The sequence below is a fragment of the Sorex fumeus genome, unplaced genomic scaffold (assembly GCF_029834395.1).
Source record: "Sorex fumeus unplaced genomic scaffold, SorFum_2.1 ptg000122l, whole genome shotgun sequence".
NCBI classification, from domain to species: Eukaryota; Metazoa; Chordata; class Mammalia; order Eulipotyphla; family Soricidae; genus Sorex; species Sorex fumeus.
The window spans coordinates 5,357,525-5,383,580 of NW_026606179.1; the positions used below are offsets into that span (position 1 = coordinate 5,357,525).

The following is a 26,056-nucleotide window of genomic DNA, read 5'->3' on the forward strand; positions in this document are numbered from 1 at the left end:
TCCACTCCAGTAGGAAAGATTGGGCCTTGACTAGGTAGGGCGGGTGAGGGGGTCCGTATTTGGATCCAATAGATTTCTAAAGTTCAGAGCCAGAGATGATTCATTCTCAGAACTTTGTCCTGACTTTTGAGATACTGCCTGTCACCGGGAGGGACCGTGGGGGAGGGATGCACTACAGTGGGAAGGACAAAGAATAGGCTGTCCCAAGTTAACCAGCCTGAAGCCCGAACCGGGGCGGGCAGGACGTGGCCGCCTCGGGGGTCGCGCGGGCGGGACGCAGTCGGCGGCGGCGGGCGGCGGGGCGGCTGCGCCACTGCGGAGAGATGAGCAGGGAGAATCTCTGCCACGTTGCGTTCCACAGACACGAAGGACAAAACTTTAATTGGAGTGGGGTCGCTCTTTGGGGCACCGTTGTGAAGGGCAACAGAAAAATGGGGGTGATCCGGGCGTCCGGGCAGCCAGGAAGGATTCGGCCGGGCACGGGCGATGCTGACGCAGTTGGCGACGTCCCGGCCTCCGCGGCGACCGGAGCGCACAGGGCGGCGCCGCCCGGGCGAGCGCTCCGGGCGGAGGGAGGCGCCGGCTCCTCGGACACGCGGGGACCCCGCCGCAGTCCGTCCCGCGGGGTCCGGGCAAGGGCGAGAGCCCTGCGGCGTTCGGCAGCTCAGGGCCGCGTGCCCTGAGGATGCCGCGCGCCTCCCGCTCAGCACCGGGTCTCGTCAGCGGCTCAGCGGCGTCGGCGACTGCAGTCAGGCTACCCTGACGCTCCCGGCCGCGGACGCGCAGCCGCCCCGGCCCCCGCGCCGCCCCCGCCCACCTGGGCGTGGCCTCCCGCGCCCTCCCCCCGCGCCGCGACTCCCAGGCCTGTGCGGCTGGGGCGAGGGCGGGGCCTGGAGATCACGTGCCGCACGCCGGCCAATAGGCGCGTGGCTGGGGGTCGGGCCGGCCGGGCCCCGCGCGGGTGGGCAGTTAGTCGGCGGGTTCCGCGGGCGCTGGGTGGCTGGCGGCAGCGGCGGCGACGCGGCTCAGGTCCTACGCTGGGGCTGCCGGAGCGAGCCCGTCTGCTCCCGGGGCGGGCGGTGGGGGCACGGTCGCGGCGCCTCTCCAGCTCCCTTCTCTGTTTTAGATCGAGGCCATGGAGCGCAGAGTGCAGCAGGTTCGCGACGCGTTTCGGTCGGGCCGCTCGCGGCCCCTGAAGTTCCGGCTGCAGCAGCTCGAGGCCCTGCGGAGGATGGTCCAGGAGCGCGAGAAGGACATCCTCGCGGCCATCCGCGCCGACCTGGGCAAGGTAAGCGGGCGGGACGGCCGCATTCCACCGAGCGCTGACATTTAATTTTTTTTATTATGCAATTGATTACGCAGTTGAAATTTTGATTGTGCACTGTGGAAGTAGAGCATTGTAGATTAGAGCGAAGTTTCCTGGGACTTTTCCGAGCTGTCGACATTTGCAGATGTATTTCTCTTTTGTCTCAGCTGATTTTTTTAATTTATTTTATTTTTATTTCAGTTATTATTTTTATTTCAGTTTTATTTCTCTTCTTTGTTTCAGCATTAGTGCTCCCCACTCTCCAGTGTGCTGGAAAATCTGGGGATTTTATTACAATATAAATAATTGCTCGGTAGGACTGGGATGAGGTCTCCTAGTCCATGTTTCTAATGAACTCCCCAGTGATTCTTAATGCAACCTCTTTTGGAACCATGCTTAGAATACCAAGGTTTTCGATAATGCTTAGGGTAGCGTGTAGCACTCTATTTGCTCAAGCGGACACCAGTAATATCTCCATTGTGAGACTTGTTACAGTTTTTGGCATATCGAATAGGTCATGGGGAGTTTGCCAGGCTCTCTGAGAGGGTCAGAGGAATCTAACCCAGATGGGCCTTGTGCAAGGCTAATGCCGTACCTGCTGTGCTTCCCTATATTTTGTAATATCACTTTTTGCCTTCTTTCTAGAGGTAGCCGGTCTTTGCTCTGACTTTGTGACTCTCCCCCAATTTCCACCAAAGATTGTTTCACCGATTAGTAGTAAAATAGTAACTGTAAAATTACCTTCATATTATGTTTGGTGGACAGGGGATATGATTAAGTAAACAGGTGTGGTTGAGATTTTTAAAAGGTCTGGACTTTTCGTTCTAAAGTGTCAGATGTTTGTGTGAATGTCTGCTATATAGGAACATAAAAAAATACAGTAACTTCCTTACCCTTAAAGGTTTTAAATTTGGGTGGGAAGCACAACACAAAGCAATTAGAGTATACGAACATAAAAAGTGAGTGTAGTTATTTCAGGGTCCTGGGTTGAAATATCAAGATACAAATCAAGAGTGTAATTGCTGCGGTGTTAAATACTTTGTAAGTATGTTCAGGGTAGACATTGTTAGTAAGGACATCTTCCTGACAGAGGTAACTTTTAAGCCTGATTTTACATGGGTTGGATTAGTAGAGAAGGACATAGGGAATCTGTGTTAGCAAGCCCCTCTGGAGGTGTTAGAGGTACAAAAGGAAGCTGAACGATAACCAACTAGTCTGATGCCATTTGTCATTACCAGATACTCCAGGTCCGAGGGGTTGATTTTGTTGTTGTGCCTTTTGTTTTTTTGGACTATAGCCAGCCATGCTTAGGGCTTCCTCCTGTTGGTTCTAGGGCACCATGTTTGTTGTAGAGTTGGCCGTGTGCAAGGCAAGCCTGTTTGTCTCTCTGGCTGCCTGGATTGAGGTTTTCAAACTTCAGGATGACACATGTCCTATCCATGCAGGGTTAACTGATTCTTTTTGTTTTGTTTTGTTTGTGGCTATACCTGTCAATGCACAGGAGTTACTCCTGGCTCTGTACTCAGTAATTATTCCTGGTGGTGTTCAAGGGACCATATGGGGTTCCAGGAATCAAACCCAGGTGAGCTGCGTGCAAGGGAAGCATCCTATCCGCTGTACCTTCTTTGGCCCCTAACTGTGATTCTTTAATAACAGAGTGAACTCAATGCGTACAGTCATGAAGTTATTACTATCCTTGGGGAAATTGATCTTGTGCTGGAGAAGCTTCCTGAATGGGTTACTCCTGAACCAGCTAAGAAGAATCTGCTCACCATGATGGATGAGGCCTATGTTCAACCTGAACCCCTGGGAGTTGTTTTGATTATTGGAGCTTGGAACTACCCCATTGTTCTCACCATTCAGCCTCTCATAGGAGCCATTGCCGCAGGTCAGGAGCCAGCTTTTGTCTTTATACTGTTTTAGTGGGATGTATTTACTCCTATTAGTTGGAAATTAAGGATGGTTGCCAATTAAGGACATTTGTTTTATTTAGTTTATTGCCTTGGTTTACGTGGACAGACAGAATTTGTATTAAAACAATTTTTTTTTTTTTGCTTTTTTGGGTCACACTTGGTGATGGTCAGGGTTTACTCCTGGCTCTGCACTCAGGAATCATTCCTGGCTGTGCTCAGGAGACCTAATGGGATGCCAAGGATTGAACCTGGGTCAGCAGCATGCAAGGCAAACACCCTACCTGATATGCTATTACTCAGGACCCTTGTATATATATTTTTTAAATGGGATCTAGAGAAGATTTGCATGTTAGTATTTTGGGGGGCACCCAGGGAATGAACCTGTGAGGATGTACTATCAGAGCCTGATAGATCCAAGAATTTGTAGTCAGGTATCTATAGTCTAATTTGCTTTCAGTTGCCAGCCCTGCAGTAAATAAATCATTTGATTCTGTGTGACTAGTTTCTCTGTTCAGATAAGGTCTATGGGAGCAGTGCTCTCTTGGGGCATATGGCAAGTGGCCAAGAGATTAATTTTTTGCTTCTGCAAGATCAACAGCTTTATGTTGACATAGCTTATTGCCCAACTGTTACAAGTAGGGAGAAACATCCACGATCCAGGAGTAAGAGAAAATGAAAGAATAATAGACCAGTGAATTCTATTATGATCTGAAGAAAAACAAAGTTGAAAAGGAAGATTAAGTGAGAGGACCTCTTACACATTTTTGAGGAAGAGCAGAATTAACAGCTGTACTTATCTCGTATTCTTCACCTGAACATCATTTTGGTAGCTATTAAAGTCATTCAAATGTTTGACACAACTGCCCTGTTTTTTTGCTCTGTTTAGGGAATGCAGCAATTATCAAGCCTTCTGAACTAAGTGAAAATACAGCCAAGGTCTTGGCTAAGCTGCTTCCTCAATATCTAGATCAGGTAAGATCTTGAGCCATCTTCAGCTTGTCTGTTTATTATGGGAAACATGTACTTAATCTTCACATTAGTACATCTTGTTGATGGCCAGGGAACTGTTATCAGTTTTCTTAAGTCTTCAACTGTTGACTTAATCAGCAGTTAAGTTCTAAAATATACTGAAATAGCTTAGCTCTTGTGGCTGTACAGTATATGTTGACCTGGCTTCATAGGTACAGCTGCTACTCATAGCTCCTATTCTATCATTTGACATTTTTGGTTAATCCCAATTTGATCTAGCATAATTTTAAGTATACTCTGAATTATTTAATGAGGGACTGGTACTCATTGTAGGATAACATTGGTTTGTCCTTTCTCCCTTGCCACAGGGAGCTTAGGCTTATCAGGTTATACCCATCACAGTGCTCCCAGTCACTCCCATTCCTCTGTTTATCTGTAAACTCTTCTCTGTGCTCTCCGCCCCAACCAGTTAGTCACCTTTTCCCCCAATCAGATTATGTTAACTTGTAAGATCAGATCCTTATAAGGACACTAAACTTGTAAGTTAAATATTACTTCTCCCCATCTTTTGCGTAGTTTACTTTAAAGCAATGTCCTTTTTTGTGTGGACACAGGAAGACAGTTAATATTATGCTTCTGTTACTTGGGAGCTAATTGAATAATATTCACTCTTGAACATCTGCTTCCTCGACTTAAGCCTCAGTTGCCCTTAGTTCCTAGCACCCCAAAAGCAGGGTCCCGATGAGGAACTGAATGGACCGAGGGCAAGCTGTGAGCTACCCTGGCATCAAAATGGGCCAGGCCAGGTTCCACAATACTTAACTATAAGTTAAGAGCACAGTCAAGGACAAATTCTGTCGTGACCCAAAAGAGGTAACTGAATAGGACATTGCTGGGGTTAGGAAGACTAGCCTGGCCTGAGGATTGTGGTCTGGAATATCTAGTTAGATGTCCTCAGGAAGAACCAAACTTTTAGGTTAATATGTCTCTTACTGTCCTCATACAAAATGACATTGCTAGAAATATAAGAAGTAAATTTACTACAACTATTTAAGTGGATTATTAGCTGGGGAAAGAAGAAAGTAACACACCCTGAATGGAATCCCGCCCTTGAGCAGATCTCCTAGTAATCTGGAGTAATCTTAGATGAGATTTTGTCCTTGAGTTAATCTCCTGGAGGAGTGGCTTTACCTTTCTTTATTGATTTGTTAATCCCACCTTTGTATCACCACCCTACATGATTTCTATATAAACTAGGCTGTAATAGTGGGCTGGGGGATCCAGAGAGAGAAGCAGAAGGAGAACCAGAGAATGGAGAATAGATTAGAACAAACTGCAATTGATACTGACGAGCCTGGCTCTCAGCCTGGCTCTCATTCCTTCCTTCCTTCGCCTACCCATGCCATCGGCCTCCCCAGGGTGGGGAAGCAGAGACCACCAAACACGGGTGGTGAGAGAGATAGAGTGCCAGAGAGATAGAGCGCTGCTGCCCTTTTAGTAAATGCACAGTTGGTACTGATGACTGATTCTACTTTGAAAATGGGCATATGTGTGGCATGAAAACTATAGAAAGAAAATAGCCTCAGAGTATTGCCCCTCAAATTGGAGTTAAAATGCTGGCGTTTCAGAATATCAAAAGCTAAATAAAGAGGGCTGTAGCGATAGCACAGTGGGTAGGGCGTTTGCCTTGCATGCAGCCGACCCAGGTTTGATTCCCAGCAACCCGTATGGTGCTCTGAGCATGGCCAGGAGTAATTCCTGAGTGTAGAGACAGGAGTAACCCCTGTGCGTTGTCGGGTGTGACCCAAAAAAGAAAAAAAAAAGGCTGAATAAAGAGACTTCCTCCTACATAAAGTAGCTTGTCCCTGCTGGAATTAGAGGTTCTTGTGCATATTGGGGTGGAGTTTCATGGTGGCATATTGGGGTGGAGTTTCATGGTGCCACCAGGAAATTAGAACTGGAGTTGCTGCAGAGAACGGTCCTCAATTCGAGTTTCATAAAAAGTAACTTTAAAAGTATCACGGGCTGGAGTGATAGCACAGCGGGTAGGGCGTTCGCCTTACAAGCGGCCAACATGGCCGACCCGAGTTCGATTCCTCTGCCCCTCTCGGAGAGCCCGGCAAGCTACCGAGAGTATTTGATATGCCAGACACAGTAACAACAAAGTCTCCAATGGAGACGTTACTGGGCCCGCTCGAGCAAATCGACGATCAACGGGAGGGCCTTTACTTTACTTTACTTTAAAAGTATCACATTTGGAGTTGTACACATTGATTTATAATTAAGCAATGCTGTTAAACCATCAATCTGTAAATCTTTGCTGGTCTGTAGGTATAAAAAGGTTGATAATCCAGAGAGATAGTTTAGTAGGTAGGGTACTTATTTTGCATGTATCTGACCCAGGTTTGATCCACAGTTCCACATATGGTCCCCTTTGTCCTGCTAGTAGTGATTCCCGAGCATAGAGCCAGGAGTAAACTCTGAGCATTGCCAGGCATGACCCCCAAAAAAAACAGACAAAAAGGTTGAAAACCAGTGATGTAGGAGCCTGATCTTGTGTCTTCCTTTTTGTTTTATCACTATTATGACAACCCACAGAATAGTTTTTTTTTTAATTTGCTGTGAAATTACAAAGTTTCAGGTATACATTTATTCAACACCAATCCTTTCATCAGTGCCCATTTCCCCCAACCAGTTTCCTCCTCTACCCTCCTAACCTCCCACCCACCAGACTGTCTTTACAAGGGGCAATTTATTTTATTTATTTTTTTGCTTTTTGGGGTCACTCCCAGAGATGCACAGGTGTTACTCCTGGCTCATGCACTCAGGAATTACTCCTGGTGGTGCTCAGGGGACCATATGGGATGCTGGGAATCGAACCCGGGTTGCCCACGTGCAAGGAAAATGCCCGCCCTACCCGCTGTGCTGTTGCTCTTGCCACAGGGCAATTTAACTTATATGCTTTTACATTGTGGTTTACCATACTGTTGCCAATAGGGGTTCATACATAACATTTTACTTCCTTTCAGCACTACATCGTCCTTCCGTTTGATCTTCCCTCTACTGTAGTTGTCACCTGGCCCCATCCTGTCTTACCCCCCCCCCCCCACACACACACCCTCCCCGCTTCAGGTGGTATGTCTCCTACCAATTCTCATGTACTCAGTTTCTCTTGTGTTTGATCATTCATTATTCCCACCAATCACCTGTGCTGTGGAGATTAAGCCATATGTAAGTTTTAAAATGAAGCATTTATTGAGCAGTTAGTATGAAGCAAATGAGACTCGATTATTAGCTCCCCTAATTAGCAGGGGGGGTCAAATAGTAAGTGTATAAGTCAGCTTCTACTTCAAGTTTCCTTGCCATCTATCCTGTCACTGATTTTTGTGCTGTTGTTATCCAAGATCTTCTTTCTTTGGAGTAGCTGCTAATAAAAACAGTGCATACAAGGGCTCAGTCCAAAGCAACACATTCTGCAGCAACAGGTGAGGAAACGGAGACTTGGCAACATTTAGTAGATTGCTCAGGGATACATACTGGTAAACTAATGAGTGGCAGAGCCCAACTTTAGTCCAGAGCTGACTGACTTCAAAAGCAAGTCCTCACTTATCATCCATTCAGGAGACATTTACTTGGTTTTTATCATAGGCAGAGTGCGTTGCTGTCTTGTGTAGAGATGATTCAAATTAAGACATTCATCTTAGACCTGTCCTGAGGTCATTGGCAGCACCTACTTTGTCACCAAAATCCTCAAAATCCATTCTCCAATTTCATGCATTTCTCTTGTGTTTTTTTTCTGATGTGTTTTGTATCTTCATTGCTGAGCTTGTGTGGGAAATGTTGGGTAGTCTTCAGGTCATTTTCACAGTAGGTTGTCTGAAGTATATCAGAGACCGTTCTCTTGCTTCCTTCCGCAGAGGGATGGAAACATTGCATCCTTATGTTGACAATACAGCTCATGTTTGCAGTAGACTTAGCTTGGCGATGCTGATGTTTGGTTCCTCTCTTGTAGGATCTGTATGTTGTTATTAACGGTGGTGTGCCGGAAACTACAGAACTTCTGAAACAGCGGTTTGACCACATTCTTTATACTGGAAACACTGCAGTTGGAAAAATTGTCATGGAAGCTGCTGCCAAGTATCTGACTCCTGTCACTTTGGAACTGGGAGGGAAGAGTCCATGCTATATTGACCAAGATTGTGACCTGGATGTTGCCTGCAGGTCAGACTGGCTTTCTGGGCTTTCTGACTTTTTATGATTTTTCTGGCATGGTGGAGGCTTTTTCCTTATAGATAGGTAGAACTTTGTTATTTCTGACTTGTTAAGTTTTGACAGGCAATGTCTTAAGCATCACATAACTATATCTCTTGCTGCCACTGAAAAATGAGCAGTGGTTCTTGCAATCATGTGGTTCTTAGATGTTATGGAAAATTTTTGTTCTGGAGATTATAAATTTGGCAAGAAAACTTACTGCCTAATGGCAGATGATTCAGGAAATAGATAATACACCTAATAAAATCTTTCCAACGTCAAGGGTATTATGTTAATATCTCTTACCTTAATTTTTTGGTTGTTGACAAAACCAGTATTTCTTGTCTTTTAACTGAGAAAAGCATGAGAACTAAAGAACAAAAGGTTTCAGGTTCTCGCAACATTTGGTTGAGTTACCAGGAAGTGCCACTGTGTGCTGTGGCTGATTCTCGACTTCGAAGGTGGAGCGCATGGAGCAGGTGCAGGGTACCTGGCAGCTGACAGTCCACTGCATAAGCAGAAGCTGTCGGAATGGGAGAGCCTTTATCGGGGGAACAGTTCTTGGGCTTTGATTCTCCTGCGGGAGTGGTGTTCCTGGGGAGGGGGAGGTTGCCAGAGAAAGGAGGGCAGACTGGCTCTTTTCTGCTTGAGCAGTTTGGCCACACAGATTAAAGCCAGGCCCGGGAGAGGTGGAGCTGGTGCTGGAGTGCTCTTGTCAACACAGCCTGCTTCTCTCTCCCTGGAGGAGGAAAGGGTGTGGACCTTTTTCTGTTCCTGTGGCAGGCAATGACTTCACTGCTTGTAAAATACTGTTTTCCATGAGCCTCTGTGAGAACTTTTCTGCTCCCTAGAATATTCTTTCAGTTAAAAAATGCCGAGTTCCAGCCAGCCGATTAGAGAATTTAAAAAAAAATTTTTTTTAAATAAAGATTACCAAGTAAATCTGTTGATACATTATAGCTGCAAAACATTCAATCAACACAAAGATGTGTAAGAAATGATTAGTAGATGAAACTATATAGTTATTCTGGGTTTTTTACCTACAGACGCATAGCCTGGGGGAAGTACATGAATTGTGGTCAAACCTGCATTGCTCCTGACTACGTTCTCTGTGAACCATCCCTCCAGAGTCAAGTCGTGCAGAAGATTAAGGAGACTGTGAAGGTCTGTGAGAAACATATCTGATTACATTGATTTTAGTATGGTACAGAGTCACTTTTTTTTATAGGCAGCATCTTCCCTCAGTCCCCTTATCAAGGAAAATTCCATTTGCAGATGTGACTAAATTTATTGGCTCATGAAGATTATTTGTACACTTTCTAAAATGCTTGGATAAAGAAGCTTATTTTATTGATTTGTTGATTGATGTGTCATTGAACAGTTGGTTATGGCTTATACATTATAAAAAAGATTACATGTGTTTGGTTTGAGTGAATGTTGACACGTTTTAAGGTTTAAATTAGAAGGGATGAAGAAATAATAGAGCCCTCCATTCTCAGCATACCATATGGTCCCCTGAGCACCACCAGTAGTAATTTCTGAGTGCAGAGTCAAGAGTAATCCCTGAGCACTGTCAAGTGTGGTCTTGAACCAACTCCCTTCCCCTTCCCAAAGTATAAATTAGAGGCCCTTTGTTATATTTTCCATTGCTAGATTAGGTTAGTTTTTGTGTATGTATGGAGTTACAGCAAGTGGTTTGGAGAAGTGAGTGAATTAAATACCTGTTTAAGATACACTTGACATGATTAAGAGTCAGGGTGTTTAAAGAGCACTAGTGAGGGAATAAATTGAGGCTGCATGATAGTGTTCTGAGCTAAATCTTGAATAAGTGTAGAGATTAGATTAGAAAAAGAGCCGGTGAGCCAGTGGGACTGAGTTCACTGATAGAATCATTAAGCCTCCTGAATGGAACAAGTTAACTGAAACACTCAACAGGTGGGTGCTATTTAATATAGAAAGGTGGTATGAAGAATACAATGCACAATATATATGATCAGAATATTAAAGTTTAGGAAATTTAGGATGTTGACTAGATGGGGTACCTCTGGGCATCCGGTACTGAGGGTCTTTTGATGGAAATTATATGTTAACAGTGAGACTGAAGGTGGAACTAGACAAGGAGAATGTGAAGGAGAATTAGCAAGACTCTGCCATTGTGGATGGTAGAAGAGATTAAGATTCCTGTGAAATGGGAAATATTTGGAAATTGGACAATTCATGGCTAATTGTAGTAATGAGCATGGTTTAAAGCAATAAGAGCTCCTCTGCCTTCATTTGGTGTGTTTATATTCTTTAAACACAAAGTTCCCTAAGGAGTCATTTAAAAAAAAAATTCCAGTTTTCATCTATAGAGTACAGAAATTCAGTTGGTCTGGGTCCCCTGTGCAACTCCAAGGCACAGCTAGTGTTGAAAATCACCGAATTTGATACCGAAATTGGAATCCAGGAACACAAGTGACCATGTGACTCTCCATATGGACTTAAAATTTATTGGAGAGTATGTTTGTTGAGTGTAGAGTTACTGGAGAGCTCTTAAAGATTTTGAAGTGATGTAGCAATTCATTTTGTGTTTTGTTTTACGTATTACATATTGATTGCAGGGTTGTTTTTTTTTTTAAATATTCTTCCACCTTGATTAACTCACCAAACTGTCTTTTGATCTTTTTGAGTAGTTTTGCTATCATCTATGACTAGTAGCAAGAAGAATTGGCCCAGAGAGAATAAAAGGCAATGAAAGAGCTAAGTAGTCAGCATTTCTTTTATTTGTTTTTTGGGACACAGCCAGCTGTGCTCAGGGCTTGCCCCTGGTTCTGTGCTCAGGGATCATATGTGGTGCTGGGGATCGGAACCCTGTCCACATGCATGGCAGGCACCGTACCTGCTGTGTTACTGTTCTGACCCCCAAGAAGTCAATATTTTAGACTCTGCAGGCAGTGGGGTGTGTGCTGCAGCTCCCTAGCTTACTGCAGGAGAAGATGGGGAAGGAAGGTAGTCACCGGCAGTCCACAGGCTTGGTGCAGAGCAATAGCACAAGTCCATGCTCACCACGGAGAAACCCCTGAAGCTGAAGCAAGATAGAATTGTGTGCAGATAGATTCTTGTCCTTGATCTGCCTAAGTCTTTCAGTTTACTTATTGACGGCCGCTGCTTTGAAAGCATATGAGGTTTGGGATTTTGCGAGGATAGAAACCAGATTGTTTGAATGTGAACAGATTTTATGCTTATTGAAGAAACTGAAAATGATCTTTTGTGACAAATAATGTTATTTGAAATAGGAATTTTATGGAGAAAATATTAAAGAATCTCCTGATTATGAAAGAATCATCAATCTTCGTCATTTTAAGAGGATACAGAGTTTGCTTGAAGGACAAAAGATAGCTTTTGGTGGGGAGATGGATGAAGCCACACGCTACATAGGTAATGGAAATTCCTCTTTTCTTAGGGGATGATGGCAGTTGGGCAAATTTTATTAACAGTCTTGATTCATAGTATCTGTAATTTAGGAAATTGTTAAGTATTGTCTGATATACTACTTTAGTTAGAAACTAGATAATACATGTGTGCATACATTTAATAATGCTCTCTTGCACTAGATTTTTGATTTCTCATATATTTTGATTTCAGATTTTTTTTTTTGTATGTGTGTGGGGGCACAGCTGGCGGTACAGCTGGCGGTGCTCAGGGCTTACTCCTGACTCTGCTTTTAGGGGTCATTCCTGGCAGGATCATGGGACTATACGGGATGCTGGGGATTGAACCAGGGTCAGCTACAGGCAAGAGAAGCGCCCTACCCATTGTACTATATTGCTCCAACCGTATTTATATATGTACTTCATCTTCATATATTTTTTTCTTCCTTACAACCCTGTGTGGTAGCATAGAGTTGTCTTATTATTTGGTGATACCGTCATGGAAAGGCTAGTTTGCTCTATTGTGTGTGATCGTATTTATTTGCTTTCTTTTTGTGTTTGACTTTCATTTTTGTATTTTTATGTATTGCTTTTGAATTTTAAACACATTTTTTCTGAAATAACATAGAAGTATTAATGCATTTACTTGGCAAAACAGCTGCCTCAATAGCTTTAACCAAGTCCTCTTATCAGATAACAGTTTTTAACTGGGGATATAATTCAAAGGGCTGGAACATGCCAGACATGCGCTGGGCTCTGGGCTGGATCCCTAGCACTCCATGACTGCTACACGCTTGTAGCTCTGGTCTTCATCCCCCACCACCACCGGAAAGGCCTCCAGACAATAAAACACAAAACAGCTTAAAAAAAGACTAAATTCCTGGTACTGATCTCGGCCACTCTTGGGTGTTAGTCTCTTATTTTGTTACTTTATGCTGAAAGTAGACTATGGACCAAACATGATTGCCACTCAATGCCTCTTTTGCAAACCATAACACCCAAAAGGAGAGAGAGAGAGAACAGAGGGGAATGCCCTGCCACAGAGGCAGGATGGAATGGGAGGGGGGGTTGGAGGGTAGGAGGGATACTGGAATCCGTGGTGGTAGGAAGTGGGCACTGGTGAAGGGATGGGTATTTGATCATTGTACAACGGAAACCCAAGCACAAAATTTCTAAGTCTACAACTATACCTCATGGTGTCTCACTAATTTAAAAAAAAAAAAAAGACTAAAGCATTCTTTATCACAAAGATGCTCTGCAGTATCCCAGAGTCCAAGTCACCAGTTAGTGGCACTCCAAACAAGTCACCCTATATGCAAGCTCATCGTGAGCTAAAAGAGGACATCTGACAAGAACCAGTTTGCACTTCTTTACACCTAGTTTTCCTTGGCATTTTTAATGCCAGTGAATTCCATGGCTCAACTCTCCCTTCACTCCTCGTGCTTTCATTTGTGTCGACTCCCATCCTTGGCATTTGACTTCGCCACTTCTGGACTCATGAATGACAAAATGAAAGTTGTCATGATTACCCGAACTAGTTGGGGGACCTTTTCCTGACTTTAGGGCAAAGTCACCTTATCCACGGAAGGGGTAGACACAGAAATCACATCATTTCTCTAATCTAGGAGAGTGGTGGGCAGGTGGTTGTTGGATAGCTTACATACCCCTGGATTTCATTGGGAAGAATCATCCTCAATCACTCTATGGAGATAATGCTAAAGAAAACTAGGTGTGAAGAAGTGCAAACTGCTTCTTGTCAGATGTCTTCTTTTAGCTCACGAGGGAGCTTGCGTGTAGGGTTACTTGTTTGGAGTGCCACTAACTGGAGACTTGGACTTTGGGATACTGCAGAGTTCCTGCATCAGCCTGTCCCTCCCTTCTTGACCCCTTTCCCAGAGGGGCAGGACACTCTGTCTTACCAGGTTAAGGGAATCTTGATCATTTAGGTATGTTTCTTTTTTTTTTTTCAATTTTAATGTAGGAGTATTGCTATTTATTCAGCTATTGACTAGGCCGATTAATCGGGCATGAACTCCAGTAGGCATGTTTCTTTTTTTTTTTTTCCCCCTTTTGGGTCACACCCGGCAATGCACAGGGGTTACTCCTGGCTCTGCACTCAGGAATTACCCCTGGCGGTGCTCAGGGGACCATAAAGGATGCTGGGAATTCGAAACAGGGTTGGCCGAATGCAAGGCAAACGCCCTACCCGCTGTGCTATTGCTCTAGCCCTGACATGTTTCTTTTTTTTTTTTTTTCCATTTTTTATAATTTTATTTATTGAATCACTGTGAGAGCAGTTACAAAGCTTTTGGGTCTAAGTCTCGGTCATACAATGAAACACCCGTTCTCCACCACCAAAAACCCCAGTATACCCCCATCCCACACCCTCCCCCTACCTGTGGGGCAGATAATTTCCACATTACTCTCTTTCTACTTTGATTATATTCAATATTTTGACACTAGACCCGCCATTATTATTTGTGATTTTACCAACACTCAGATCTGCTGAAAAGGCAACAGTAGACAATTTGTTTCCTATTGCTGGTTATAAATAACGTATGATGTCACGTGGCTGCAGTAGTGGCCACGGGATTTTGAAATTCCAAAATTTTAACACTTAAATCTGGAGGAATTTCGGCCAAAAGCCACTGTGTTTCAAGATCTGCTCCTGAGTCTCTGGGATCATGGCCGTTGAGCAACTTGATGAGGAGCCAGAGAGGCCGTTCGTGGGCGATGACTTGTGGTCTCGTTGGGGTGGGGAGGACAGGCCTGGCTCCACCCCATCCCGTGAGGCCCAACAAGTTTCGTCACTGCGGGCCCAAGCCTGACTGTCCAGTAGCCTCTGGAGGATGATGGCCACCAAGCCACCAAGAGGGAGCAGGCGGAGGGACAACACCCTTTCCTCCCTGGGGCGGCCAGGCGACAGTAACATACTGTGGGGTCCAGACGCATTTCTGCCAAAAGCCACTGGGTTTTGAAATTTGTTTCTGAGTCTCAGGTATCATGGCTGTTAAGCAGCTTGATAGGAGCCAGAAGGCCATTCGTGGGCGATGACTTGGGGTCTAGTTTGGGTGGGGAGGACAAGCCCGGCTCCACCCCCATCCCATAAGGCCCTGTGTGTCTCGTCATTGGGGGCCCAAATGTGACTATCCAGTGGCCTCTGAAGGATGGTGGCCACTGGGTCACCAGGGGGAACAGGCCATGGCACGAAACCTATTCCCACCTGGGTTGTCCCAGCACCGGTAGCCTACTGCAGGGACCGGATACGTTTCTATCTAAAGCCGCTGGGTTTCGAGATTCGTTTCTGAGTCTCTGAGATCATGGCCATTAAGCAGTTCAATCAGGAACCAAAGAGGCCTTGCCTCCAATTATATAGCTGAGCCGGAAGTGGTTTGTGGGTGTGTTTCCCACATACCTAACTTTTGGCCATTTACTTTCTTCGTAAACTTTGCCCCAAGTTTTTGGGATCTGGCCAAAGGCACAGCAGCACTTTTGGGGTATCTGGAAATCCGAAGGCGCCATGAGGCTGCTGATCACTCACCGCACAGGTACAGATTGACCTGCTGGCGGCACCATACCCCCCCGACGTGTTTCTTAATGAAATTGTAATAAAGTTAAAAAAGTAATATAAAGGTAAAGGCCCTCCCGTTGATCGTCGATTTGCTCGAGCGGGCCCAGTAACGTCTCCATTGGAGACTTTGTTGTTACTGTGTCTGGCATATCGAATACTCTCGGTAGCTTGCCGGGCTCTCCGATGTGAAGAAAAATTTTTAGTTAAGAACTTGTGGTAAGAAACCATCTGTCTATAGAAAGATAGCCTGGGGGCTGGAGCGATAGCACAGTGGGTAGGGCATTTGCCTTGCACACAGTTGACCTGGGTTCGATTCCCATCATTCCATATGGTTCCCTGAGCACCGTCAGTAATAATTCATGAGTGCAGAGCCAGGAGTAACCCCTGTGCATTCCTGGGTTTGACCCAAAAAAAAACAGAAAAAAAAAAAGATAGCATGTGCATGTATGAATAAACCATGAACACAGTTAACTATGACTAGATTATAGCCAAGTTTTTATCTTTTCTTTGATTTACACAAAGTTCCTGAGTTCACATTTCTTGGAGATTTAATATGTCCAAATCATCTAGGACTTTTTAAAAAAATAATACTTGGGGGCTGGAGTGATAGCACAGTGGGAAGGGCGTTTGCCTTGCACGCAGCCGACCCGGGTTCAATTCCCAGCATACCGTATGGTCCCCTGAGCACTGCCAGGTGTAATTCCTGAGTCCAGAGCCAGGAGTAACCCCTGTGCATCGCCGGCTGTGACCCCAAAAAGCAAAATAATAATAATAATAATACTTGGATTTACGGTTTTTATTTTTTCTTTTGTATTAAAATCACTATGAATTACAAAGTTACAAAGATATTTATGATTTCTGAAAGTAGTCTATAGACCAAACACGATTTCCAATCAATGCCTCTCTTGCAAAACACAGTACCCAAAAGAAGAGAGAGAACAAGGGGGAATGCCCTGCCACAGAGGCAGGGTGGGACGGGGGGATGGGGGGTGGGAGGGATGCTGGGACCTGTGGTGGTGGAGGATGGGCACTGGTGGAGGGATGGGTGCTTGATCATTGTATAACTGATACCCAAGCACAAAAATTTATAAGTCTATAACTGTACCTCATGGTGTTTCACTAATAAAAAAAACAAAGATATTTATGATTGAGTTTCAGGCATATATTATTCTAACACCAATTTTCTTCAGTGCCCATACCCTCCACAATGTCCCGATTCCTTCCCACCCCCCGATTTGACTCTGGCAGATACTCTTCCCCTCCCCACACTCTCCTAGCATTTCTTTCCCTAACTTATCACCTTCATCCCTGTCCCAGTCCAGCCTACTTACTGAAGACCAGTTCTCTTGCTCTTCCTTCTGTGCCATTGGGCATTTGATATTTCCCAACGAGGTTTCTTTCTGTCCCACATATGAAAGAGATCAGTCTGAGTCTGTTCCTCTTCCTCTGGCTGATTTCACGTAACATGATCCATCCACACTATAGAAAATTGCATGACTTTATCTTTTCTTTAGGCTGCGTAGTATTCTCTTGTGTATATGTATGATAATTTCTTTATCCAGTCATCTGTTTATGGACATTTGGGTTGTTTTCATATTTTGACTGTATATAGTGCTGCAATCAACATAGGAGTGCAAGTGTCCTTTCTGATTTGTGCTTTTGGGCCCTTGGAGTATAGTCCCAGGAGTGGAATTCCTGGGTCATATAGCTCAATGCCTGGTTTGGGATTTTGCATTTCTGTCTTCTACTTTAATGTTTTCATTTTGCTTATTTCTTTTTTCAGCCCCAATAGTACTTACTGATGTTAATCCTAAAACCAAGGTGATGCAAGAAGAAATTTTTGGGCCAATTCTTCCAATAGTGCCTATCAAGAATGTAGATGAAGCCATAAACTTTATAAATGACCGTGAAAAGCCCCTGGCATTATACGTATTTTCTCGTAACAATAAGGTGAGTCTGGTGGAAAATAGCTCATTATCTTAAGTCATCATCATGTCATTCCCTTCTTACCACAGAGCCAATAATGGTTTATTTTGTATAATGTCAGAGTCCACAAAATGATACTGTACTCCAAAGATTGCTGTCTCTATTAATAAGGCTCTGGGGGTTATCGCTGTAACCTCTGCCAAACCCCGGGGGTTAATCTGAATCTTCAGAGGTAGGTGTCACAGGCTTCTTAGTTCCCAAACATCTTGGGTATAATGGGAGAACTGGGTGTGTTTGCCTTAGCAGCTTTCCTCCTGAGGCTCTGGAGTATGGCAGTCTTGGTTCCAAGCGTTCCTGTCTTCCTGCATGGGGGTTCACAGCCTCTTCCCGGGGCCTGTGCAGTGGGGCTCTTTGATGCTGTCCTGAGAGTACTTTCTCTTATGCTGTTCTTCTTATTGTTTGGTGAAGTATGTCAGCTGAGTTAGCATGTCACACCACAACCATAACAGGACGAGCTGCTGCAGTCTCCAGCATGGTGCACTGATTTTCATGAGGTCACTGGCAATCGGGACAGTGACTGAGATGGGCAGAGTTGCTGGGAGCCCTTGGAAGGAAAAGGGTCAGCTGAAAGCAGGAGATAGTTCTCTTTAGGATCTGTGGAGTACACAAATCTGTCACTTTCTGGAGAACCACCATTCGGAAAGTTCATGGTCCCACGTTTGTGAGACCATTGAGATTCGTATTTCTACAGATACATGAGAACAAATGTGTGGGGTTCAGTAAAGGGTCTTTGCTTTTTTGTTGTGGCGGGCTATTCCTGGGAGTGCTTAGGGAGCTGTGCACAATACGGTGTTTTGGATCTTGCACATGCTTTGAGCCATAGTCTGACCCAAGAATGAATTGTTAACAAATAGTCGTCAGTGGTCTGTATTTCAGATAGCTTTAGGAAGAGGGTTGGGACAGGAATCCTGAAGCTTGGTATGTCATCACCAGCGTCAGGGTGGTGGAAGTACTTCCTGGTGTTTGGATGACCTGCTGCAACTACATTATGCTGTGACACTTTACAAAGGACTTCTGAAGGGTTTGGTGTCAGCCCCATGACATGACAGTTAACAGTCTGTCATCATTTTGCCTATATGTTTCTTGAATCAGCCATTTATTTTTTTTCAAATATAGGAAACTAAGTCTGAATCTTAAATAGTATTTGCAGAATGGGTAGGGTAGGGCACTTGCCTTGCTTGTGGCCAACCTGGGTTCAATTCCTAGCATCCCAGATGGTCCCTTGAGCACCATCAGGTGTAATTCCTAAGTGCAGAACTAGGATTTGCTTTTTTGACCGTTGCTAGGTATGGCCCATAAACAAACAAAAATAAATAAATAAGCAATGAAAAAAATCAGATCATGGCATAAATTGCCGCCTCTTTCTATTTTGGATTTTTGAGCCACACCCAGCAACACTCAGGAATCACTTTTGGCAGTGCTCCAGGGACCATATAGGATGCCAGGGGTCGAACTCAGGTTGGCTACATGCAAGGCAAATGCCCTGCCTGCTATACTATCATTCTGTCCCCAAATTGTCTATCTTTTTTTTAAATGTAGGAGTACTGCTATTTATTCAGCCATTGATTAAGCTGATTGAATTGGACATGAACTCCACATTACTTTTTTTTTATTGAATCACCATGAGATAGTTATAAAGCATTCATGTTCGACATTCAGCTGTACAATGATCGATCACCTATCCCTCCACCAGTGCACACTTTCGACCACCAGGGTCCCCAATATATCCTCCCACTTTACCCCCTCGCCCCATCCCAGTCCTCACCCTGCTTCCATGACAATTTCCTGAGTACTCTCTACTTTTGGTCATTATGTTTTGCTTGAATTTTCCCACCACCATTCATGCCTGCCTGCCAGGGTCAGATGCTAGATCATTTATTATCCCTTGCTCATTTTGAATTTCATGGGTGCTGCAGCCACATGCTTCTGGAATCCTAGGTTGTAGATGGTTGGGTTCCAGAGACATTTCTGTAGGGTATTAATCCATTATGGGATTCAGTTGGGCGTCTCTGGAGTAGGACTGTTGGTGCGCTAAAATGGTGCTCAGAAGCACATTGTGAGTGTGACAGTCAGACTGATGGAGCCAGGGAAGGACAGCCTGGTGCCTCTGCTGCCATGTAGCATGGAGATTAAGTCCTGGAACCCACATCCTTGGGCCTTGCTTGTGGAAGCTCTTGGTCGCTGGGATTCCATCTGGAGTAGGCGGGGAGACTGCACCTGCTCCATCTGGGGTGCCCGGTGAAAGTGACTCGGTATGGGGAGAGATCTCTGGCCTCATACCGATTGAATTGTGCATGAACTCCACATTCCTTTTTTTAAAAGTCACCACTCTGGTATCTTCTGGGACTCGCTGCTGTGTCTCTGGCTTTTGATCTCTTTCGAGATTTATTTGTGGGTCTCTGAAGCAAGGCCAGTAATAGAGTTTACAGTAATAGAGTGGCGCTTGAGTTGGTTCATGGGGGTGACTGCCAGTGCTTCCATGTGTATTGGGAAGTGGGGGGAGGTAGCCCATCCCAAGTCCTGGAAAGCCTGGGGATTTCAGTCACAAAACCTGCATACCCGAATTTTCAGCAGATTATATCTTGGTGAGGTCTGGCCTGAAATTGTGCACTCAGACTGGGGCTGTGGTTGTGATTTTGAATTGTGGAAGCAAGTGGTTGCTGGGGGCTCTGGGCAGGCACAAGCCAACCTGCCCCCCTCCAATTTATCCCAATCTGTTCAGCCATGCACGGGTCTAAGATTATCTGTGCCTTTTTTTAGAGATTTATCTTTGGGTCTCTGAAATAAAAAGGCCAATAAATGAGCTTGTATAGCTGAGCCAGAGGTGGTTTGTGGGCAAGGATCCCACATACTTAACTTTTGGCCGTTTAATTTCTTGGTAAACTTGGTCCAAAGTTGTTGGAGTCTGGCTAAAGGCACAGTGGCAATTTTGGGGTATCAGGAAGCCTGAAGGCTCCATCAGGCTGCTGATGCACTTGCCTCACAGGTACAGGTTGACCCCTTGGTGTCACCACACCCCCGAATTGTCCCTTTTTTCAGAAAGACCTCCTTTGCTGCCATTTTGTGCAGCCCAGTTCCCAGTGGTTGGGCGCAAAGCCTCCTTCTCCCTCGAAGCATATTCCTGGAACACACGGCTTTCACCTTGCACCACTCACCTTAGTCTTGTTCTGTTCCTCAGCTCATCAAGAGGATGATTGATGAAACCTCCAGTGGCGGGGTCACAGCCAACGATGTCATCATGCACTTCACACTCAATTCTTTACCCTTCGGAGGAGTTGGTGAGTCCTCTCTCCTGTTCATTATAGTTTCAACCACTGTTTCAGTCCTTGGTCCAGGGGATCGAGATTGTCGCCTCTGCAGTCTGCTGGTGGCCGTGTGAGAGGATACCCCGACAGCCAGGTGGCAGTCTCCCACCTGCTGACCCTGACCCCTAGCCCTTAATTAGGGGATAGTCTCTGTTCTCACAGCACTTAGCACGGTCAGGAGCCTTTTCTTTTCATTGGTTTACTTTTCTGTTTAGCACAGAGGTAGGGCATTTGCCTTGCACGCAGCCAACATGGCCGACCCGGGTTCGATTCCTCCGCCCCTCTTGGAGAGCCCAGCAAGCTACCGAGAGTATCTCACCTGCACGGCAGAGCCTGGCAAGCTCCCCGTGATGTATTCGATATGCCAAACACAGTAACAACGAAGTCTGCAATGGAGACGTTACTGGGCCTGCTCGAGCAAATTGATGAACAACGGGAGGACAGACAGACAGACAGACTTTTTTGTTGTCCTTTTGCCAGATTTTATGAAACTGTTTTGGCCTACAATTAGGTCCCTCCTCCCATCCCCACCCTCCCAATTCCCCCAAGTGAGTCACAGATTCGGAATGTGGGAATGTCCCAGTGCTGATAACATGAAGTAGCACTCAGTTCCTTCACTGCTCCTCAGCCCTCTGTGGGGGAGGCCACTTCTCTTTTAATTGTTTCGTTGTTGGGGAATTAGATTTTTCCATGTTTTAGAGAGGATGACCAGAAAGTCATTCTAGTGACTCTCTGAAGCCAGGTTGTCCAGGCCTGACCATCGACACCTGAGACCATTGACTCGGCTTTCTGTTTTTCCTTTGGAACTTAGATAATAGGCTTCCTTTTTATCTCTTAGAAATAATGCAGAACAGCAAGCCTGTAAAAATTATCAGAAAGGAAATCAAAGAATACGAACCATTGTTTTCTGAGCTCCTGCTCTGTTCTCTCCCATAATGGTAGCTTGGGTGAGAAGTGACTCCTGTGAGAGGACCAGGTGTTCCTCATTCAAGCAGACTTCCCCTTGGCACTCTGCCCTGCTTCTTCTGATTGCTACATACCTGTCCCTTTCTAGAATGTAAACATGTTTCCAGCACCCACCAACGTGTTTGTCATTTAGTGAGGGCAGGATGGAAGAGGCTGGACAGGGGATAGTGTTACAGGATCCAGATGAGATAGTGACTTGGGCCAAGTGGGCATGGATATTTTGGGGGGTCAGACAGCAGGATTTGTTGATGGATTGAATGTATTTGGAGGGGAGGAGGGGAGTAGAATCCCAAAAGAGTGGTTGGTGGGATTTGCACCTGAGTTACTGTTGTCTTAGTGACCAGATTCTTTAAAGGATTTGCTTTCGCTCCTTTGAAGAGTGTTTATAGTTTCTCTGCAGCCAGGGGTCCTTTCACCCCACTGCATACAGAGGCTTCTGTTGAACCATCCATGGCTTCACTCATCCCTTACTGGGCTAGGTAACATTTAGCATTGTTGACCTTCTCTAAACCAAGATAAAACCTCTCTGTCGTTCAGAGCCACAGTTATGCAAGCTTTTGTGTATTTGGTTTTGGGGACAAATGTGGCAGCACTCGGGCTGCTCCAGCTTGGTATGCTGGGGTCTCTCCCAGCCATGCCTGAACTATGAGGTGCTGGTGACTGAATCCAGCCTCCTGCATGCATGCATTCAACCCATAGTTTTTTCTTGGCTTGAAAAGAAGACTTTTTTTTTTTTTTTTAGTGAAACACCGTGAGGTACAGTTGTAGACTTACAAGTTGTTGTGCGTGGGTTTCAGTTATACAATGATCGAGTACCCATCCCACCACCAGTGCCCATTCTCCACCCCGACCAATCCCAGTATCCCTCCTACTCCCCCATCCCCATCTCACCCTGCCTCTGTGGCAGGGCACTCCCTTTTGTTCTCTCTCTCCTTTTGGGTGCTGTGGTTTGCAGAAGAGGCATTGGGTGGCAATCATGTTCGGTCTGTAGTCTACTTTCAGCATGCATAAAGAGAAAACTTTTAAGAAAAATTAGAAAAGATGGGCCAGATAGATACTAAAGTGGATAAGGTGCTCGCCTTGCATGCGACTGATCCAAGTTCGACCCCAGGCCTCCCATATGACCCCCTGAGCCCTTCTAGGATGATCCCTGAATATAGCCAAGCATAACCTCAAAACAAAAGAAAACAACAAAAACTTAGAAAAAATAGAAAATTCCAAAGAATAAAAAATAAAAATATAGATAACACATAACATAACCCTGATAGCTAAAGATAATCTCAATTATGTTCCTAAAATTCTGTTTTCTGCTGTAATAGGTACACACATATGTAAAAGCATGAAGTTTATAAAAAATGGTACTCTGGAGCTGGAGCAGTGGTGCAGTGGGTAGGGCTTTTGCACTGCCAGCCTGGGTTTGACCCCTATAACCCCATTTGATCCCCAAATATGCCAGAAGTGATTCCTGAGTGCAGAGCTAGAGTAAGACTCGGTATGACCCCAAAACAGAACAAACAGACAAAAAAATGGTACTCTGTTGTTCATCACTTTCTATCGGGTATGTGAAAATATAGTGACATTTTCTTTGTCAGGATACTTGAAAGTTAAGATTTTAGAAGCCGCATACCACCACATGTGAATGTAACATTCACTTAACCAGTCCCTGGGATCGGGTTATTGCAATTTCAGTTTTTTGGGTGTAATTATTTTTGAATACTTTCATGCATTTTCTGATAAATTCCTAAGAAAAAATGTCTAAGAGTATTATTGCTGTGTTAAAAGGCATAGACATATTTTCCCCCAAAATGAAATGCTTTTCCTCTACTTCTAAATATAATCTCTTCCCTCAAAAGTCTTTGAGAGAAGAGATGAGAATGTGTAGAGAAGGCACAAAACAGTATAGAAAGTTGTCAGAAATGTAGTAATCTGGAATAAAATTTAGATTTTTCTTTACAAAGTCATAGCTCTTGACACACTGTCAGATGGTCTTGTAACTTCAACCTCAGTGAAGTTATCTAATGCACTTGAAACCGGGCCCCCAAGTTGCTTGTATCTTCTTGCCAGACATGTGTGTGCCCCATGTATGTAATAGATGAGAGTGATGAAAGCTGTCAGACATGCTGTTTGAGACAGCAGAGATTAGTGCACGGTGTCGTCTCCCCTCTGCAGGACCTCCCCATTTTTCTTAGAGCAAGTGGGTGAGTGGACTGTGGATAAATAAAACCACAGGGAATATGGGGAAAGGCCACGTCCGACTTCATGTTTTTGTCCGTGGGCAGATTTACCTGACCCTGATAATCTCCTATTCCTCCCCTCGCACCTCCCAGGACTGCAGGTGGTGATATTTCAGACAGATGGGTAATGGTGCGAATTCAGAGGAGGCATCTACACATTGAGCCCTGCCATTGGGAGCTGTGCATCCTTGCCCTGCTCTCTGATAGCATCTGGCTGACATGGGGGTTCACCTTATTGGAACACTTAACCATGCCACTTGATCTGTTCAATGTATATGAAAACATTAACACAAAAGTTAAGGCCAAGGATGTAGTTCAGTAGTAGCACACAAACTTGGCTTACATAAAGTCTTAGATTTAACCCTGGTAATAACCACAGCCAAAAAGTTATGTTCACCCCAATGTTTATTGCAGCGATTTATAATAGCTTAAATATGGAAGCATTAGATACAAAAGATGTGGTACATTCATACAATGGGATGCCGTTCCACTATTAAAAAAAAAGATTAAATAGGCACCAGAGAGATAGTAGAGGAGTGTGTATACCGTGCACAAGGCCAGCCTCTGGTTCCATCCCTGGCATTGCATATAGGCCCTTGAGCACAGATCCAGGAGTAATTCCTGAGCACTACTGATATGGTCCATAAACAACAACAAAAAGAAATGTCACTTTCCACAGCTAAATGGAAGGTGCTTGAAACTGTATGAAGGGAGGTAATTCTCAAGGAAAGAGACAAGTATTGAATGACATCATCTATGTGTGCCAGGATGTAAAACTGATACAGATTAAAAAAAAAAAAAGACAAGACAATGGATTGTAATAACAGATCAAAGATTCAGGGAACAGTGGTGGGGAGAGGGAAGACATTGAAGGTGTGAAATAATCATGAACTACAGATACATGGGAAGGGAGAGAAGGTGGGATAAAATGACTCAGTGGAAGATAGCGATTGCAGAAGGGTTTGTTTAGCATTTCTTCTCGTCCCTGAGAACACAGTGCTCACTACCTGGAGAGCCGTGTGTTTCCTTGTGCAGTGCTTAGACAGCAAAGTAGCTGGTATCATGGTGAAGATTATTTTATCTGTTCACTTTATTTCAGGGTCAAGTGGAATGGGAGCTTATCACGGAAAACACAGTTTTGACACCTTTTCTCACCTACGTCCCTGTTTATTGAAAAGCTTAAAGGGAGAAAGTGCTAACAAACTTAGATACCCTCCCAATAGCCAGTCAAAGGTGGATTGGGCCAAATTTTTTATCCTGAAACGGTTCAACAAAGGAAAACTTGGTCTTCTGTTCCTCGCCTTCCTGGGCATTGTGGTGGCTGTGCTCATCAAGGTAAGTCCCATGACTCAGTGGCACCTGCCTTTAGACCTGTCTGGTGCTGTTCTTTCTCCTCTTGGACACTCCTGATTTTCTAAGAAAACTGTCATACTAACTTCCAGAGTCTAGGACAAGGATGGGCAGCATGGACAGCTGTGGCCTGCTGGCGGGCACCTGTTTGTGCAGATCAAGCTGCTGGGGGCGCAGCCATGCTCACTTCCTTTATGCTCCCAGCTGCCCTGTTTGCTGCAGTAGCAGAGTTGAGTGTTCCATGAGTGTGTGGCCCACACAGCCGAAATTGCTACAGAAAGTCTTGCCAAGCTCTGATCTATATTCCTAAATTTACAGAACTTACTTGCAGAATTCTGAACTGTCTAACCTGCTGACCCTTCAGCTACTCGTGTTTGAGTTTCAGTTTTGCTCTTGAATGTGCATGAAATCGGCATGTCTTGGATATGGAGGAGAGATTCTGGTGGACGATGGTGGGAAGCAGCTTTGGTGAGGAAAGCTTGACTGGTTTTCCTCTGTAGTTGGCTGCCATATAAAGTTTGTCTTTGATGATTGGTGTTTTTAAGAGGCCCTCCCGACAACTGCCTTCACGCAGCTGAAGCATATCCTTGGGGTAAAGGCGAAAGTCTAAAATCATAACAGTTAAATGGAATGACTTGGGGTGGGGTGGGGGTGGGAGAATGATTGAGCTTTTGGAGCCATCACCCAACTCACTGAGAAGCTGCACTAAAAAAAATAGACACTGTGAATAGGCTTGGCAGAGAGGCATTGTATGGAGGAGGTGTCTGTATCTGTATTTTAAGTTTCAAGGGGATT

At 44.8% G+C, this 26,056-nt stretch overlaps 1 protein-coding gene across 2 annotated transcripts in view; it reads left to right on the forward strand.

Moving 5' to 3' along the window:
• Positions 1-960: 960 nt before the first annotated feature.
• Positions 961-26,056, forward strand: part of ALDH3A2 (aldehyde dehydrogenase 3 family member A2) — a 29,323-nt gene continuing 4,227 nt past the window's right edge. For both annotated transcript variants that reach the window (XM_056136878.1, XM_056136879.1), the window contains exons 1-10: positions 961-1,029; positions 1,127-1,288; positions 2,963-3,194; positions 4,106-4,191; positions 8,201-8,409; positions 9,486-9,603; positions 11,715-11,856; positions 17,204-17,370; positions 20,585-20,684; positions 25,011-25,246. In XM_056136878.1, coding sequence (XP_055992853.1) covers positions 1,136-1,288; positions 2,963-3,194; positions 4,106-4,191; positions 8,201-8,409; positions 9,486-9,603; positions 11,715-11,856; positions 17,204-17,370; positions 20,585-20,684; positions 25,011-25,246 — 1,443 coding nt within the window. In that variant the 5' untranslated portion in view covers positions 961-1,029; positions 1,127-1,135. The remainder of the gene's footprint in view (positions 1,030-1,126; positions 1,289-2,962; positions 3,195-4,105; positions 4,192-8,200; positions 8,410-9,485; positions 9,604-11,714; positions 11,857-17,203; positions 17,371-20,584; positions 20,685-25,010; positions 25,247-26,056) is intronic.